We start from the raw sequence: 17520 nt of genomic DNA on the forward strand, positions 1-17520 counted from the left end.
GTAAGCAGTTCACTGTAAGGTCACCTATTGGTCAGAGCCTGTAAGTAAGCAGTTCACTGTAAGGTCACCTATTGTTTAGAGCCTGTAAGTAAGCAGTTCACTGTAAGGTCACCTATTGGTCAGAGCCTGTAAGTAAGCAGTTCACTGTAAGGTCACCTATTGTTCAGAGCCTGTAAGTAAGCAGTTCACTGTAAGGTCACCTATTGGTTAGAGCCTGTAAGTAAGCAGTTCACTGTAAGGTCACCTATTGGTTAGAGCCTGTAAGTAAGCAGTTCACTGTAAGGTCAAAACGGAAAATGTTCTATTCAGCGCACGTGACAAATTAACTTTGATTTGATTTGATATGGGATATACATTTTAAAATAGATTATAAATATAGTTTATTTATTTATTGTCTTATCATGATGGAGCAGTCCCCAACCCTGTACCCTAGACACCCACTTGAGCGACCCACACACTAAGGAGAAATCCTTATCTGTTTTATAGTCCTACTGAAAGTAGCCTATACACAGCCAAGACAGAAAGATAAATGCGGTCAGAGACCCAATAAAGCAGCACTGCCACCTTTAAGAGTCTGAGCCTGCCTGGCAGGCTTGGTCCAACAAAGCTAAAGCACCCGGACGGGTGAGCATAATATACATTGAATTTTTCAAAGCTGCTAATGAGAACCGTGACGACCTTGTACCTAACTGTTGGAGATTCCAGTGAGCCCCACCCTGGTAGGGGCAGTTCAGGCAACACTAGCTGCAGTAAGCCATGGGGAGGGGGTCACACTTGGACAATCAGAGAGGGGGCAAATTATTGCAGCACTTGTGGCACAAAGTGTGGGAAAATGGTCACAACGTGTGTGTGTGTGTGTGTGTCATCAGTGTGTGTGTGTGTGTGTGTGTGTGTGTGTGTGTGTGTGTGTGTGTGTGTGCGTGCGTGCGTGCGTGCGTGCGTGCGTGCGTGTGTGTGTGTGTGTGTGTGTATCCCACAACTCTTCTAATGGGGTAGTGATATTAGGGATAATACATGATGAACCACAGTAATTGTTTGCCAAAAATGTAATTTTTGTAATGCCAATCCTGGTTAAAAGTAACAATCCTTCATATCTCCCTCACCAACTTTAAACATCTGCTATCTGAGAGACTAACCTGCAGCTGTACATAGTCCATCAGTAAATAGCCCACCCAATTCACCTACCTCATCCCCATACTGTTTTTATTTATTTACTTTTCTGCTCTTTTGCACGCCAGTATCTCTACCTGCACATGACCATCTGATCATTTATCACTCCAGTGTTAATCTGCTAAATTGTAATTATTCGCCTACCTCCTCATGCCTTTTGCACACAATGTATATAGAGTCTTTCTTTTTTTCCCACTGTGTTATTGACTTGTTTATTGTTTACTCCATGTGTAACTCTGTGTTGTCTGTTCACACTGCTATGCTTTATCTTGGCCAGTTGTAAATGAGAACTTGTTCTCAACTAGCCTACCTGGTTAAATAAAGGTGAAATAAAATAAAATAAAACAGCCAACATTATGACGCATATTATTAGTTAATTGTGGAAATAAATTAGAATATGCAATATTTTTTATATACAGCGTGTATATTTTTTATTAGCTGTATACAGTACAATGGAGGTGAGTGTGTGGGAAATTATTTTGGCAGTTAATCCGCTTCTGTTCTGTGGGTGGCACTGTGTGCTCTTTTTAAATTATGGGTCTCAAAGGCTCTAGAATACAGGTGAACAGGGGTGGTCTGCCAGTCTCTTGGACGACAATTCAATTTGGGATGAAGGTTTTAGAGGATGGAATGGTGAAGAACAATTGAAGGTTTACTCAGTAGCAGTGCAAATACCATGGTATAACTATATGGACAGTCAATCATTATGGTACTTTTTAATGGTAAGTTCACAAACATATATTAATTGTAAATTATGCAGACAATTACATTGATGGAAGTGGCACTCTATCTGTAATATTAAAGCTGATCCAACCCCCTAAAAAAAATGGAAAAAAATAAAAGGATGTCAACACTTTGGAGTTTGTTTTACGATAACCCATGTGTCCTTTGCTGTTAACAGAGTGCTCTGCTTCCAGTAAACTCTGCGAGATAGTGGCGTCACGCAAGGTTATTGTAGTAAACTGAAACTAAAATGAATATCAAAATAAAAATCTTTAAACTGATAGAAATGAAAACAAATGTAAAAACACAAAACTATAATAAACGAATCAAATCAAATCAAATGCGATTTGTCACATACACATGGTTAGCAGATGTTAATGCGAGTGTAGCGAAATGCTTGTGCTTCTAGTTCCGACAATGCAGTAATAACCAACAAGTAATCTAGCTAACAATTCCAAAACTACTACCTTATAGACACAAGTGTAAGGGGATAAAGAATATGTACATAAAGATATATGAGTGAGTGATGGTACAGAGCAGCATAGGCAAGATACAGTAGATGGTATTGAGTGCAGTATATACATATGAGATGAGTATGTAAATAAAGTGGCATAGTTAAAGTGGCTAGTGATACATGTATTACATAAAGATGCAGTAGATGATATAGAGTACAGTATATACATATACATATGAGATGAATAATGTAGGGTATGTAAACATTATATTAGGTAGCATTGTTTAAAGTGGCTAGTGATATATTTTACATCATTTCCCATCAATTCCCATTATTAAAGTGGCTGGAGTTGAGTCAGTGTGTTGGCAGCAGCCACTCAATGTTAGTGGTGGCTGTTTAACAGTCTGATGGCCTTGAGATAGAAGCTGTTTTTCAGTCTCTCGGTCCCAGCTTTGATGCACCTGTACTGACCTCGCCTTCTGGATGATAACGGGGTGAACAGGCAGTGGCTCGGGTGGTTGTTGTCCTTGATGATCTTTATGGCCTTCCTGTGACATAGGGTGGTGTAGGTGTCCTGGAGGGCAGGTAGTTTGCCCCCGGTGATGCATTGTGCAGACTTCAGCAGAATAACAAGATCACCTTTAAGGTAAGCTATATCTAGTTGGAGTTGTTTCTCACCTCACAGTAAACCTCTATGAGGTCTTATGTGGTCCTTCTGTAGCACAGTTGGTAGAGCATGGCGCTTGTAACGCCAGGGTAGTGGGTTCGATTCCCGGGACCACCCATACGTAGAATGGATGCACACACCCATTGGATAAAAGCGTCTGCTAAATGGCATATATGAGGGCCAGGAACAAAGAAATTCCACTCTCACTTTTGATTTGTGTTTGTTAGCCGATGTTTTGGCCTACTACAGCGTTGCTGTACTCTTTACAGACCCCTCAGGAGGTCAGAGTGATCCACTTGGGAGGCAGTGAGGGGGAGTAGTTGAGTATTTATTTGCCACAATAGCCACGGGTCAGCTCTTTGGCTGAGATTTGAAAGTCTTGGTCCAAAACAGCCCCATGGAGACCTACACTCAACAAACACTCAACAAACTGCTATGTTTTCAGTATACTTTATCAGCACCAAAGGAATTCTCACAGCATTTACCATGCATACAGTGCCACCGTATGGTCGTTAGAGTGTACTGTAATGTGAGCCATATCTTACATGGGTCCTTTCCCCAGCATTCACGTTCACTGTGTAGGGTTAGGGTTAGGGATAGGGCTAGGGCTAGGCGTTAAGGTTGGAGTTGGGGTTGGGCGGCAGGGTAGCCTAGTGGTTGGACTTGTAACTGGAAGGTTGCAAGTTCAAACCCCTGAGCTGACATGGTACAAATCTGTCGTTCTGCCCCCTGAGCAGGCAGTTAACCCACTGTTCCTAGGCCGTCATTGAAAATAAGAATTTGTTCTTAACTGACTTGCCTGGTTAAATAAAGGTTAAAAAAATAATAATAATAATAAAAAATGTGGACATGATGTTAGGGTAAGACTTTCTTTTTCCAATTCTGTCTTTTTCAGTACTTCTGTTGCCATGTAATTTGATAGATCCTATTTGAACCTCAACTGGTACAGAAGTCTTCACTCTACATACACTTGACACGTCCAAATATTTTAGCATTTATCACACTGCATGACTTTGGGAACGAAGGCTCTTACAGGGTATCTTGCATTACCCCAAAATAGGCTAAGTGAGGAGGGAAAGAGTTTTCTTCAAAGAACAATAGGGACAGTTGACCTATATGGGTCAGTTGGCATGTACCAATCACTCTGTTTCTTCAGTTGTATCCAGGGATAACACCCTTTTAGGAAAACAGATTTTTTTTAAAGGAAAACAGCTAACTTCCTGCATTTCAACACATTTTGCCACGGGGCCGAGAGACAATGTGTAGTTTTCTAATTACATTACATTTTGTCATGATGCTGGGGATAATTTTTGATTTTCTAATGTAAATTTCCTGCAATTTGACACATTTTGCCCTGGGACAGTGAGAAAAATGTACTGTTTTATAGCTCACCTCATACTATTCTTCACCTCATACCATACACACATTCTGAAATAGCATTTTTGTGCCCCCCAGTTTTATCATTGGAATGTGATTCAAAACCAAGTAACGGTGTGCTTTAGGACCATGTGGACGCCTCTGAGCGGTCAGGTAGGCTGTTTGCAGTGTTTATCCGACTGGATGAAAATAAAATATATATGGCCTACCGAGTGGCGCAGTGGTCTCTGGCCACAATGAGCTAATGCACAAGGCCCAGCATTGTCTGGGTTAGGAGAGGGTTTGCCGGCCAAGATGTCCTTGTTCCATTGCGCTCTAGCAACTCCTTGTGGAGGTCCGGGCATAGGCACGCTGACTTCAGTCGCCAGTTGTACGATGTTTCCACCGACACATTGGTGCGGCTTGCTTCCAGGTTAAGCGAGCAGTGTGTCAAGAAGGGTCGTGTTTCAGAGGACGCATGGCTCTCGACCTTCGCCTCTCCCGAGTCCGTATGGGAGTTGCAGCAATGGGACATGGGGGACGAAGATATATATGTATATGTATATGTATATATACATATATATATATATATATATATAATATATCTATGGTTGAATCTGTTTTTGAAATTCACTGCTCGACTGACATTAAAGATCTAGTAATTGTATATATATATATATATATATATATATATATATATATATATATATATATTGTATATATACAGTTCCTTGCGAAAGTATTCGGCCCCCTTGAACTTTGCGACCTTTTGCCACATTTCAGGCTTCAAACACAAAGATATAAAACTGTATTGTTTTGTGAATAATCAACAACAAGTGGGACACAATCATGAAGTGGAACGACATTTATTGAATATTTCAAACCTTTTTAACAAATCAAAAACTGAAAAATTGGGAGTGCAAAATTATTCAGCCCCTTTACTTTCAGTGCAGCAAACTCTCTCCAGAAGTTCAGTGAGGATCTCTGAATGATCCAATGTTGACCTAAATGACTAATGATGATAAATACAATTCACCTGTGTGTAATCAAGTCTCCGTATAAATGCACCTGCATTGTGATAGTCTCAGAGGTCCGTTAAAAGCGCAGAGAGCATCATGAAGAACAAGGAACACACCAGGCAGGTCCGAGATACTGTTGTGAAGAAGTTTAAAGCCGGATTTGGATACAAAAAGATTTCCCAAGCTTTAAACATCCCAAGGAGCACTGTGCAAGCGATAATATTGAAATGGAAGGAGTATCAGACCACTGCAAATCTACCAAGACCTGGCCGTCCCTCTAAACTTTCAGCTCATACAAGTAGAAGACTGATCAGAGATGCAGCCAAGAGGCCCATGATCACTCTGGATGAACTGCAGAGATCTACAGCTGAGGTGGGAGACTCTGTCCATAGGAATGCTGAGGACTGGGGTAAAGTCCTTTTCTCTGATGAATCCCCTTTCTGATTGTTTGGGGCATCTGGAAAAAAGCTTGTCCAGAGAAGACAGGGTGAGCACTACCATCAGTCCTGTGTCATTCCAACAGTAAAGCATCCTGAGACCATTCATGTGTGGGGTTGCTTCTCAGCCAAGGGAGTGGGCTCGCTCACAATTTTGCCCAAGAACACAGCCATGAATAAAGAATGGTACCAATACATCCCCTGAGAGCAACTTCTCCCAACCATCCAGGAACATAAGACAAAAATGATAACTACGTGGCTTGGGGAACAAAACATTGATATTTTGGGTCCATCGCCAGGAAACTCCCCAGACCTTAATCCCATTGAGAACTTGTGGTCAATCCTCAAGAGGCGGGTGGACAAACAAAAACCCACAAATTCTGACAATCTCCAAGCATTGGTTATGCAAGAATGGGCTGCCATCAGTCAGGATGTGGCCCAGAAGTTAATTGACAGCATGCCAGGGCAGATTGCAGAGGTCTTGAAAAAGAAGGGTCAACACTGCAAATACTGACTCTTTGCATCAACTTCATGTTATTGTCAATAGAAGCCTTTGACACTTATGAAATGCTTGTAATTATACTTCAGTATTCCATAGTAAATATCTAAAGACACTGAGGATAGTTTCACAACAGTGTAGTTACTCCACAATACTAATGTAATTGACAGAGTGAAAAGAAGGAAGCCTGTACAGAATACAAATATTCCAAGACATGCATCCTGTTTGCAACAAGGCACTAATGTAAAACTGCAAAAAATGTGGCAAAGAAATTAACACAAGGCCAAGTATACAGTGGAGTTGCTTACCAAGACCACATTGAATGTTCCTGAGTGGCCTAGTTAGAGTTTTGACTTAAATCTACTTGAAATTCCATGGCAAGGACTCAAAATGGTTGTCTAGTGATGATCAACAACCGATTTGACAGAGCTTGAATATTTTTTTTTTTAAAGAATAATGGGCAAATGTTGCACCATGCAGGTGTGGAAAGCTCTTAGAGACTTACCCAGAGATATTCACAGCTGTAATCGCTGCCAAAGGTGTGTCTACAAAGTATTGACTCAGGGCTGTGAATGTGTTTGTAAATTAGATATTTATCTATTTCATTTCAATACATTTGCTAAGATTTCTCAAAACATCTTTTCACTTTGTCATGGGATATTGTGTTTAGATGGATGAGAGAGGAAAAAAATCTATTTAATCTATTTTGAAATCAGGCTGTAACACAACAAAATGTGGAATACGTGAAGAGATAGTGTATGAATACTTTCTGAAGGCACTGTATAAATAGCTTTTTGTTGTAGGGACAATTTATGGTACAAATGTCCCTAATATTTGGAACAGGCTAAATTTATTTTGGACAGGCTTACTGTTTACCCATAAGAAGTTTTTTTTTAAAAGAAGCAACTTCTGAAGTATGTTATTTTTGCAGGTTGTGGGTTATAGTGTACATATGCACCTTTCTGTGCATGGATTATTTTTTGTATGGCTAATGCTGTCTGCATAGGTTTGTTTATTTACTTGTTCTCTTTTGTGTAGGCCTAATGTTTTGTTGTGCTGTAATCTCTACATTGCAGCATCTCTCTCTCTCTCTCTCTCTCTCTCTCTCTCTCTCTCTCTCTCTCTCTCTCTCTCTCTCTCTCTCTCTCTCTCTCTCTCAGCGTCTGCAAGCCTAGGGACCATTTGCATTTCTGATCACCCTGACACACACACAAACACACACTTGCTTGTTTCCCCTCCTACTTTGAAGTTTGTAGAGCCAGATGCATAGCCTCACATTTATTTGACATTGGTTTTAGAGATTAAGTGATCTGATTAAGTGTTTTGTGAAATAATACTTATTCAAGACATCAGATGAAAATCATGCAAAATATAGTAGATACTGTATTTGTTTCCCAAAGAAGTATGTTTTGTGTATGCATTACTGATAATCATAGGCGAATCAAATGACCATTCAGAGATTCACTAGGCTCTATAATTTGTTATAGACTTCTAGTGCAGTGAAGTGATCCGCAGATATGAAGCCGCAGGTGTGTTCGATGGCTCTGTGTTCGGCTAAAATTAAATCATAACCTACTGGGATATAACTCACCTGTGCACTGTGCACTAGTTTCATGTTCACCCCTAAACATGTTGCAACATAATCAAGTTAACATCTTAATTTAAAAAATGCTGAAACAGCGTTTCATAAATTCCCAATATCTAAATTAAATATCGATAGTGCACGGCGGGTTGCCCGTATCAAGACGTGCGCGTGTCTAAGGATAGTTTAAAACGCCTACTATGCGGCAATTGAAAAGGCGATTGGCTGGTAAAGATAACCGTACCTCAGGTTATTTGCTGATTGGTCCAGGGTGACTTGTACGTTGCGTTATGCTCATTCTGCAAATACACAGAGAGCTTCTGAGAGGGAAGACGTAATGGTGTGATTCCGTGTGCCCTTGCAATGGTCATCATTCTAATATTACTCGACAAATTCCAGAACCGGGAGTTGGAATGAAGGTATGGTAAGCCTATTGCAATGTCAAAGTGTCTGTGTTATTACATTTTTGCACAACCGGCTTGCATTCTATCTATTTTACAACTTTCAATTACGGTTGTCGACAAAATATTTAAACAAAATGTCAATTTCATATGCAGTCAAACCCATGCAATGTTATAAAATGACAATACATGAATTGTGTTGTTTTTGTCGTTTGCTTTAAAGGGTTGCAAACTCTGATTATACGGATGCATGTATAAGGTGAGTAACATTCATATTTTTACCGGTTGGAATATTTTCTCAGGTTTGAAATATTTATGTTGCGTTCTATTTATAATGGCATCCATATATGATATTATATGTTGATGGTCATGAGCGCTTTCTGACCCTCAGTCTGACACTAGTGGACTGTACCACTGTGCACCAGTGTCAGACTGGGACCACAGTGCGATGTCTATTCCATTTCCCAGCGTTAATCTGCTATAATGAGATCAGTATACTGCAGTCAATGAGTGAGGAAATATTTGTGAGATTTCTGGTCTGTTGATAAATACCCGTACTTAGTTAGCCTTTGGACTCAGTAATCTCTACAACTCACTGACCGGTAGTGCTACAACAGGCGAGAACAATAGCAATGGTGATGGTGAGGTGGAGGATGGATGATTATGAAAAATATCCCCCTTGCACTTTGTCAGTGAGTGTATCCAACTTGCGGGAAAGTTATTTGCCTCGTTTTAATTAACCACCTCTACCCCCTTTTTAAAAGTCCTGCTTCTTGCAACACTAATGAGTATCAGAGTATAGAATTTGGAGTAAAGATGTTCTAAATTGAGCAATTATTTCCAATGGTAATGTTTTGCTCCGATCCAGCATATCAGTGTTATGTTATGCAGCAGGCAGTTGTCTTTGAAATTGCAATAGTATCACAAGGCGCTTTGCAAAGTAAACATAAGGAGTTTATCCCCACCCGTTGTAGGGAGGTGAATACTTTGCTGTGAAGACGTACTGTATCTTCCTTGTATGTGCAATGAAGGAACACATTGATGTTAGACAAGTGTCGATACAAATGCTGGCTATGATTGTTCAAAGGCCTATCATAAACACGTGTATTATTGCATGTTTGTGCAACATCTATATCTTCAGGTATTCCATATTGTCCTTGTTGTATCAGTGCAGGCGAAAGGTCATCTGGTCTTCTTTCTGATCATGACAAACCATAATCTGTCCCAGAGAGAACGCTGTGATGTTTTGTTGACTAATCTGGTTTATATTGAAAATGAGTTTTTCATTTCATGGAGTATGATAGCTGAAACACAGTACAACTCATGAATTGATACTGCATTCTGTTATTCAACATGACTTCTCTTGAGTTCCATTGAATTGTCATGGGGACTTGTTGGAGACAGGTCTGTTGCTCATTGGGGCATATTGTTTTAGTGTGCAAGAGAATTCACTCAGGATAGGTTGACTGCCATGACACAGTTCTGAAGTCCAACATGGATTTGGAACTGTGGGATGAGCGTTGGTCTGTTGGAATGAAATGTGATGCATACTCAGAAAGGTATCCGTTTATTAAATACAGCAGTCATACTGTATTTAATATCACAGGAGCAGACACACCACTTCGTTCTTATTTCCTGCAAACAAAATATTCCCTGATCCAAATCACTATTTTTTATTAGTAGGAGCTGTCCTTTTCCACCCAAAGAGTAAGTGTTTAAAGCAGTTGTTCTTCACTTCTTTTTTTTTTGACTGCGTAAGAATGAGGTCTTATTTCTAGATGTACCAACAGCCTTTAACCCATTTAATCTCATCAGTCACAATAGTGAGAAAAATATTTTAAAGATTTTAGAGAAGTTAAAGTTGTACTTATCGACAAATAAGCAATATATTAGGGTGTCTAGTATGATTCAGAGAAGTTTCATATGATTTCTCAAAATGGTCACAAGACCACAAGCAGAAATCTCCTAGGTGTCCGTCCTTTGCCTGACGAATTTGGCACCAGAAGTCTGTATTCAACAGCTTAAAAACTAAGAGAGTTTCATTCCAAATTTGTCTGTAAAATTTGCTTTTATTTTTTAAAGAAATTCTGAAATACATTGGTGTGTTTTTTTTCTCACAATCTAATCAGTATGCTTAAAATCTATCACTTGACGGTTTCATTTCAGAGAGACAAATAATCATGTTTTTGTTTTAAATATCCGCCTCACTCTGAGAGGAAGAAGTAGTACTACTAGGTTTTACACAGTCAAATGTAACAAATAACTACATTTCTAAAAAGAAAATTATAATTCAATACAGTAGTATGAGGTCTATACATTGGACATTTGAGTCATTTAGCAGATGCTCTTATTCAGAGGGATTTACAGTAGATAAATAGTAGATAGATAGTAGTAGTAGATAGTAGTAGATAGTAGATAGAGCTAGGTGAGACAACCACCTGTCACAGTCAAATATACAGGATACCAACATTGCATTCCAGCTAAACAAAGGATACATAGCATTTTGCACACCACAAATAAAAACATCTGAGAACAGTAATATTTTAAACACACATGAAGGGACCCATAAGCAATAATTGCTGATGTAAAAACACACATGTGAAAAATTGTATAAACTCTTCAAATACATTAATTAATTTTTAAAATATTTTTAAAATATTGTCTTTTGTTGTATCTAATGTTTAAAGGGTCTAGTTTACATATGTGCCTTCATTTTCAATACATTGAAACCATGATGCTTGTGGCATATACATATCGTAGTGGTCACATTTGTGATCTAATTTAATATATATATTTTATCATAGCATATTATTGCTTTTTTCAGTAGATTGAAGTTGAGTTGGGTAAAGGATATACTTGATCAAGATTATTTTACAGATGGTTTTCCATTAGCGTCAACATATGTTTAAATCGGGGAATTGGCCATGTATGGACCCATAAACTGAATTAGTGTAATAACGTAACAAATATTTAATGTCAAAAGGTGTCTTTAGTGTCTCTTACACAATGGTAGATCTGGTTTATGTGAGTTTTGCTGAATAGTCACAAGGGTTGACCTGGTTTATCAGATTACTGGGACATAGCCAATTATCTTGGTTCGTATGGGTATTTGGGCTGAGATATACAGGTAAAACGTTATCCTGGCACATTTTTGCAAAAAGGTAAAATGTCAAATTAGCTAATGTTTTTCTTAATACATTGCAGTCAATGGGAAAAGATGAGCGTCACAGGGTTGATATTTTTCTCAATACATTGTAGTCATTGGGAAAAGATGAATGTAACAAGGTTAATGTTTTTCTCGTTTATTTAATGTCTGCCTATCACTATTTACTTCCTCTTTATCACCCCCTCAATCTCTTTTCACTCCCTCCCCCTTCTTTAAAACTCCTCCCACTCTCACCCTCTCTGTCTTTCTCTCCCCCTCCCTCTCTCTCTCCCTTCTCTCCCTCCGCTCCCCCCATTCTCTTTCCCTCCTTTCCCTCTGTCCACCTCCTCTCATCTCTCTATCCATCTCTCTTCCCGTTCCTCATTCACCTTCTCCCATTTTTTCTCCCTTTCCCTCTGCCACCTTTCATTATCTCTCCCTCCTTCTTTCCCTGCCTCCCCCTTCTCTTGCTCCCTCCTCTCTCCAACCTCTGTCTCTGTTGACTCTCTCTTCCCCCCCTCCTCTCTCTCTCTCCTCTCCCTCCTTCACCCTCTCCCCCATTCTCTTTCTCTCTCTCTCCCTCCCTCTTACCCCTCCATTTGATCTCCCTCCTTTCCCTCCCTCCATCCCCCTCCTCTCTATCCCCATCCCTCCTTCACCCTCTCTCTCCCCTTCCCTCACTTTTTCTCTCTCTCCTCCCCCTTCATTCTCTCTCCCTCCTTCTTTTCCTGCCTCTCCCTCCTCTTATCTCTCCCTCCACTCTCCCACAGACAGGCCAATAGACAGACAGACAGACAGACAGACAGACAGACAGACAGACAGACAGACAGACAGACAGTTTCAAGTTTAAAAAATAAAGAAAAAATACCAATATCCTCCTCTGAATTCATTCAGGAATTCATAACAATGCTCTTAGTTTCTGACTTGCAAGACCATTGTGTCCAATGGTGGTGAAACATTATTTTGGGTCGATTGACTTTCATATGCCAGGTCCCCCAGTTACAAATATGTACAATTTGGGAAGATGCAACCTTTTTAACCCTTTGAAACTGCCCATATGACCCCCTATTAAGTCACTTTCTGTAATCATGGGATTAAATGTACAGCCTCCTGGGGACACTCTTTAATGATGCCCTGAGTTTCAAGTCTTTACGTTAAGAATTGACCGTTCTACAGAGGATGGAAGACAGTGTTTTTGTGTAACTGCAGGGAGAGAATGAAGGACCATGTTGAGGATTAATTAAGACACTTCCTTTTGCCACAGGAAGCTGAACCACAACACAGGGCATCCCTATAAGGCGATCTCAATCGCAGTTAACGGAGCTTTATGATTATGTGAGGGGTGTAGGTAATTTCTATGGAGAGAAATGCCTTGTTCTCTGTAGGACCAAGTATTCAATGTGAAGAGTTAATTTCACATGGTCAGATATAGGCTTGGGTTCATCGGTAGTGTCTGTTGAACGATCCCATGCGTGAATTTTGTTTCTAGCCTCAACCATTCTGCCAATGTCGCGCAAAAGCACATTAACTCTAGTTCAGGCTTCAAGCGAGGCCTAACTTTCTGCCATGTAGTGGGGAGAGGGGCAAATGAATGAATTGTTAATTGGATTAAGGTTAGAGTTATGGCAATCTATCACATTTATTTATAAAGCCATTTTTACATCAACAGATGTTTGTACAGAAACCTAGCCTAAAACCCCGAAGAGCATGCAATGCAGATGTAGAAGCACGGTGGCTAGGAAAAGCTCCATAGAAAGGCAGGAACCTAGGAAGAAACCTAGAGAGGAACCAGACTCTGAGGGGTGGCCAGTGTGTCTAGGGTTGAGGCATTAACCCTAGCTTCAGGTCCACATTGCAGCTCAACCCTCAGCCTAGCCTCAATCCTAACCTTAACTTCATATCAACTCCCGGCTCAACCTTAAACCTAGCCTCAACCCTAACTTCATATAAACTCCCAGCTCAACCTTATCTGTAACCCTGTTCCTAACTCTAACCTTAACCCACACTTCGTCTCCACATTCTGGCTCAACGCTTCTGCCGATGTCACTCAAAAGGACATTAACTCCTGATCAGGCTTCAAGTGAGGCCTACCTTTCTGCCATATGTAGTGGGGAGAGTGGGAATTTAATTAGAGTATGGGGGTTACCTGGCCTCCACAATCATCCGACCTCAACCCAATTGAGATGGTTTGGGATGAGTTGGGCCACAGTATGAAGGAAAAGCAGCCAACAAGTGCCCAGCATATGTGGGAACTCCTTCAAGACTGTTGGAAAAGCATTCCAGGTGAAGCTGGTTGAGAGAATGCCAAGAGTGTGCAAAGCTGTCATCAAGGCAAAGGGTGGCACCTTTGAAGAATCTCAAATATATTTGATTTGTTCAACACTTTTTTGGTTTCTACATGATTTCATATGTGCTACTTCATAGTTTTGTTGTCTTCATTATTGTTCTATAATGTAGAAAATAGTCAAAATAAAGAACACCCATTGAATGAGTAGGTGTGTCCAAACTGTTGACTGGTACTGTATATGTATAAGGAATTTGAAAATGATTTATACTTTTACTGTCACGTTCTGACCATCGTTCGTATGTGTTTTCCTTGTTTTAGTGTTGGTCAGGATGTGAGCTGGGTGGGCATTCTATGTTGTGTGTCTGGTTTGTCTATTTCTATGTTTGGCCTGATATGGTTCTCAATCAGAGGCAGGTGTTAGTCATTGTCTCTGATTGGGAACCATATTTAGGTAGCCTGTTTTGTGTTGGGTTTTGTGGGTGATTGTTCCTGTCTTTGTGTTTGCACCAGATGGGACTGTTTTAGGTATTCTCACATTTGTTGTTTTTGTTAGTTATCTCATGTGTAGTTTCTTTATAAATGAAAGAACATGAATAACCACCACGCTGCATTTTGGTCCACCTCTACTTCACCTAAAGAAAGCTGTTACATTTACATAAGTATATTTCAGCAATTATATTTAATTTTGATACTTACGTACAGTGCCTTGCGAAAGTGTTCGGCCCCATTGAACTTTGCGACCTTTTGCCACATTTCAGGCTTCAAACATAAAGATATAAAGCTGTATTTTTTGGTGAAGAATCAACAACAAGTGGGACACAATCATGAAGTGGAACGACATTTATTGGATATTTCAAACTTTTTTAACAAATCAAAAACTGAAAAATTGGGCGTGCAAAATTATTCAGCCCCTTTACTTTCAGTGCAGCAAACTCTCTCCAGAAGTTCAATGAGGATCTCTGAATGATCCAATGTTGACCTAAATGACTAATGATGATAAATACAATCCACCTGTGTGTAATCAAGTCTCCGTATAAATGCACCTGCACTGTGATAGTCTCAGAGGTCCGTTAAAAGCGCAGAGAGCATCATGAAGAACAAGGAACACACCAGGCAGATCCGAGATACTGTTGTGAAGAAGTTTAAAGCCGGTTTGGATACAAAAAGATTTCCCAAGCTTTAAACATCCCAAGGAGCACTGTGCAAGCGATAATATTGAAATGGAAGGAGTATCAGACCACTGCAAATCTACCAAGACCTGGCCGTCCCTCTAAACTTTCAGCTCATACAAGGAGAAGACTGATCAGAGATGCAGCCAAGAGGCCCATGATCACTCTGGATGAACTGCAGAGATCTACAGCTGAGGTGGGAGACTCTGTCCATAGGACAACAATCAGTCGTATATTGCACAAATCTGGCCTTTATGGAAGAGTGGCAAGAAGAAAGCCATTTCTTAAAGATATCCATAAAAAGTGTCGTTTAAAGTTTGCCACAAGCCACCTGGGAGACACACCAAACATGTGGAAGAAGGTGCTCTGGTCAGATGAAACCAAAATTGAACTTTTTGGCAACAATGCAAAACGTTATGTTTGGCGTAAAAGCAACACCCTGAACACACCATCCCCACTGTCAAACATGGTGGTGGCAGCATCATGGTTTGGGCCTGCTTTTCTTCAGCAGGGACAGGGAAGATGGTTAAAATTGATGGGAAGATGGATGGAGCCAAATACAGGACCATTCTGGAAGAAAACCGGATGGAGTCTGCAAAAGACCTGAGACTGGGACGGAGATTTGTCTTCCAACAAGACAATGATCCAAAACATAAAGCAAAATCTACAATGTAATGGTTCAAAAATAAACATATCCAGGTGTTAGAATGGCCAAGTCAAAGTCCAGACCTGAATCCAATCGAGAATCTGTGGAAAGAACTGAAAACTGCTGTTCACAAATGCTCTCCATCCAACCTCACTGAGCTCGAGCTGTTTTCCAAGGAGGAATGGGAAAAAATGTCAGTCTCTCGATGTGCAAAACTGATAGAGACATACCCCAAGCGACTTACAGCTGTAATCGCAGCAAAAGGTGGCGCTACAAAGTATTCATTTAAGGGGGCTGAATAATTTTGCATGCCCAATTTTTCAGTTTTTGATTTGTTAAAAAAGTTTGCAATATAACATAAATGTCGCTCCACTTCATGATTGTGTCCCACTTGTTGTTGATTCTTCACAAAAAAATAAAGTTTTATATCTTTATGTTTGAAGCCTGAAATGTGGCAAAAGGTCGCAAAGTTCAAGGGGGCCGAATAATTTCGCAAGGCACTGCATATTTAAAACCAAATACTTTTAGACTTAACTCAAGTAATATTTTACTGGTGGACTTTCACTTTTACTTGACTCATTTTCTTTACTTTTACTCAAGTATGAAAATTGGGTACTTTTTCCACCACTACAAAACGCTATATAATAATAAAAATTAAATGTTGATATATTCACTTTTATTGTATGAAGAACTTATGAAAGAGATTGGTGTGTTTTTTCACTATCTACTCATGGTATGGGGTTGTTCAATGACAGACATGCATTTGTTTGAAATCTATCACTTGATGGTTTCATTTCAGAGATAAATAATCATTTTATTTTGCTGAACAATATCCGCCTCACTCTCAGAGAAATGAGTAGTACTGATAGGTTATACACAGTCAAATGTAAAAACAAAAACATTTTGAATAAAGAACTGTACATTTGTGACAGCAGTATAAACAGTACAGTAAAATGAGTTCTGTAGGTAAAACATTTCCATTAGACATTTTTGTAATTTAGTAGATGCTCTTATCCATATTGACTTAGTTAGTCCGTTGGGCTTAAGATAGCTTGTCCATATTGACTTACAGTTAGTCCGTTGGGCTTAAGATAGCTTGTCCATATTGACTTACAGTTAGTCCGTTGGGCTTAAGATAGCTTGTCCATATTGACTTACAGTTAGTCCGTTGGGCTTAAGATAGCTTGGTGAGACAACGGCATGTCACGGTCAAATATATAGGATACGAACATTCCATTCCATCGAAAGAATGGATATATAGCGTTATTTTTTAATACGCATCTAAAAATCTATGAATAAAAAAACAGGAGAACAGTAATATTTTAGACACACATTAAGGTACCCATAAGCAATCATTTCTAGTGAAAAAACATAAATGTGAAGAATTGGTGGATTTTGCATTTCGGAAGAAAACGTAAATTATTTGCACAGTTTGTCAACCTTGTCTGGTCTTTGTTCTTTAGGGAATGTCTTACACTGTCATATAGTCTGCAAAAAAGGATGATAGTGTCAAGGTCGTCCTCCTCTTCATCTGAAGAGGAGAGCCGAGAAGGATCGGAGGACCAAAATGCGGGGTGGTATGTGTTCATGATGAAATTTAAAGAAAACACTGAACACTGAAACACACTATACAAAACATTAAACAAATAACGACCGTGAAGCTAAATGAGAGCTGTGATGACACAAGCAATCAAAATAGACAATCACCCACAAACAAACAGTGCAACCCAGGCTACCTAAGTATTATTCTCAATCAGAGACAACTAATGACACCTGCCTCTGATTGAGAACCATACTAGGCCGAAACATACAAATCCCCAAATCATAGAAAAACAAACATAGACTGCCCACCCCAACTCACGCCCTGACCATACTAAATAAATACAAAACAAAAGAAATAAAGGTCAGAACGTGACAGAAGTCAAAGGTCAGAAGCATTTAATATCCCAATGCTCATCAGCAGGT

General features: G+C 39.7%; 1 protein-coding gene across 5 annotated transcripts in view; it reads left to right on the forward strand.

Annotated features, from left to right (window-relative positions):
• The first annotated feature begins 8218 nt into the window (after window positions 1-8218).
• Window positions 8219-17520, forward strand: part of LOC118388109 (E3 ubiquitin-protein ligase RNF34-like) — a 30411-nt gene continuing 21109 nt past the window's right edge. For 4 of the 5 annotated variants that reach the window (XM_052525775.1, XM_052525776.1, XM_052525778.1 and 1 more), the window contains exons 1-2: window positions 8227-8331; window positions 8532-8567. In XM_052525775.1, the coding sequence (XP_052381735.1) occupies window positions 8559-8567 (9 nt within the window). In that variant the 5' untranslated portion in view covers window positions 8227-8331; window positions 8532-8558. Of the gene's footprint in view, window positions 8332-8531; window positions 8568-17520 lie in introns of all 5 variants that reach the window. The other variant, XM_035776958.2, reaches the window with a different exon arrangement.

The sequence above is a fragment of the Oncorhynchus keta genome, chromosome 9, assembly GCF_023373465.1.
Source record: "Oncorhynchus keta strain PuntledgeMale-10-30-2019 chromosome 9, Oket_V2, whole genome shotgun sequence".
Lineage (NCBI taxonomy): Eukaryota > Metazoa > Chordata > Actinopteri > Salmoniformes > Salmonidae > Oncorhynchus > Oncorhynchus keta.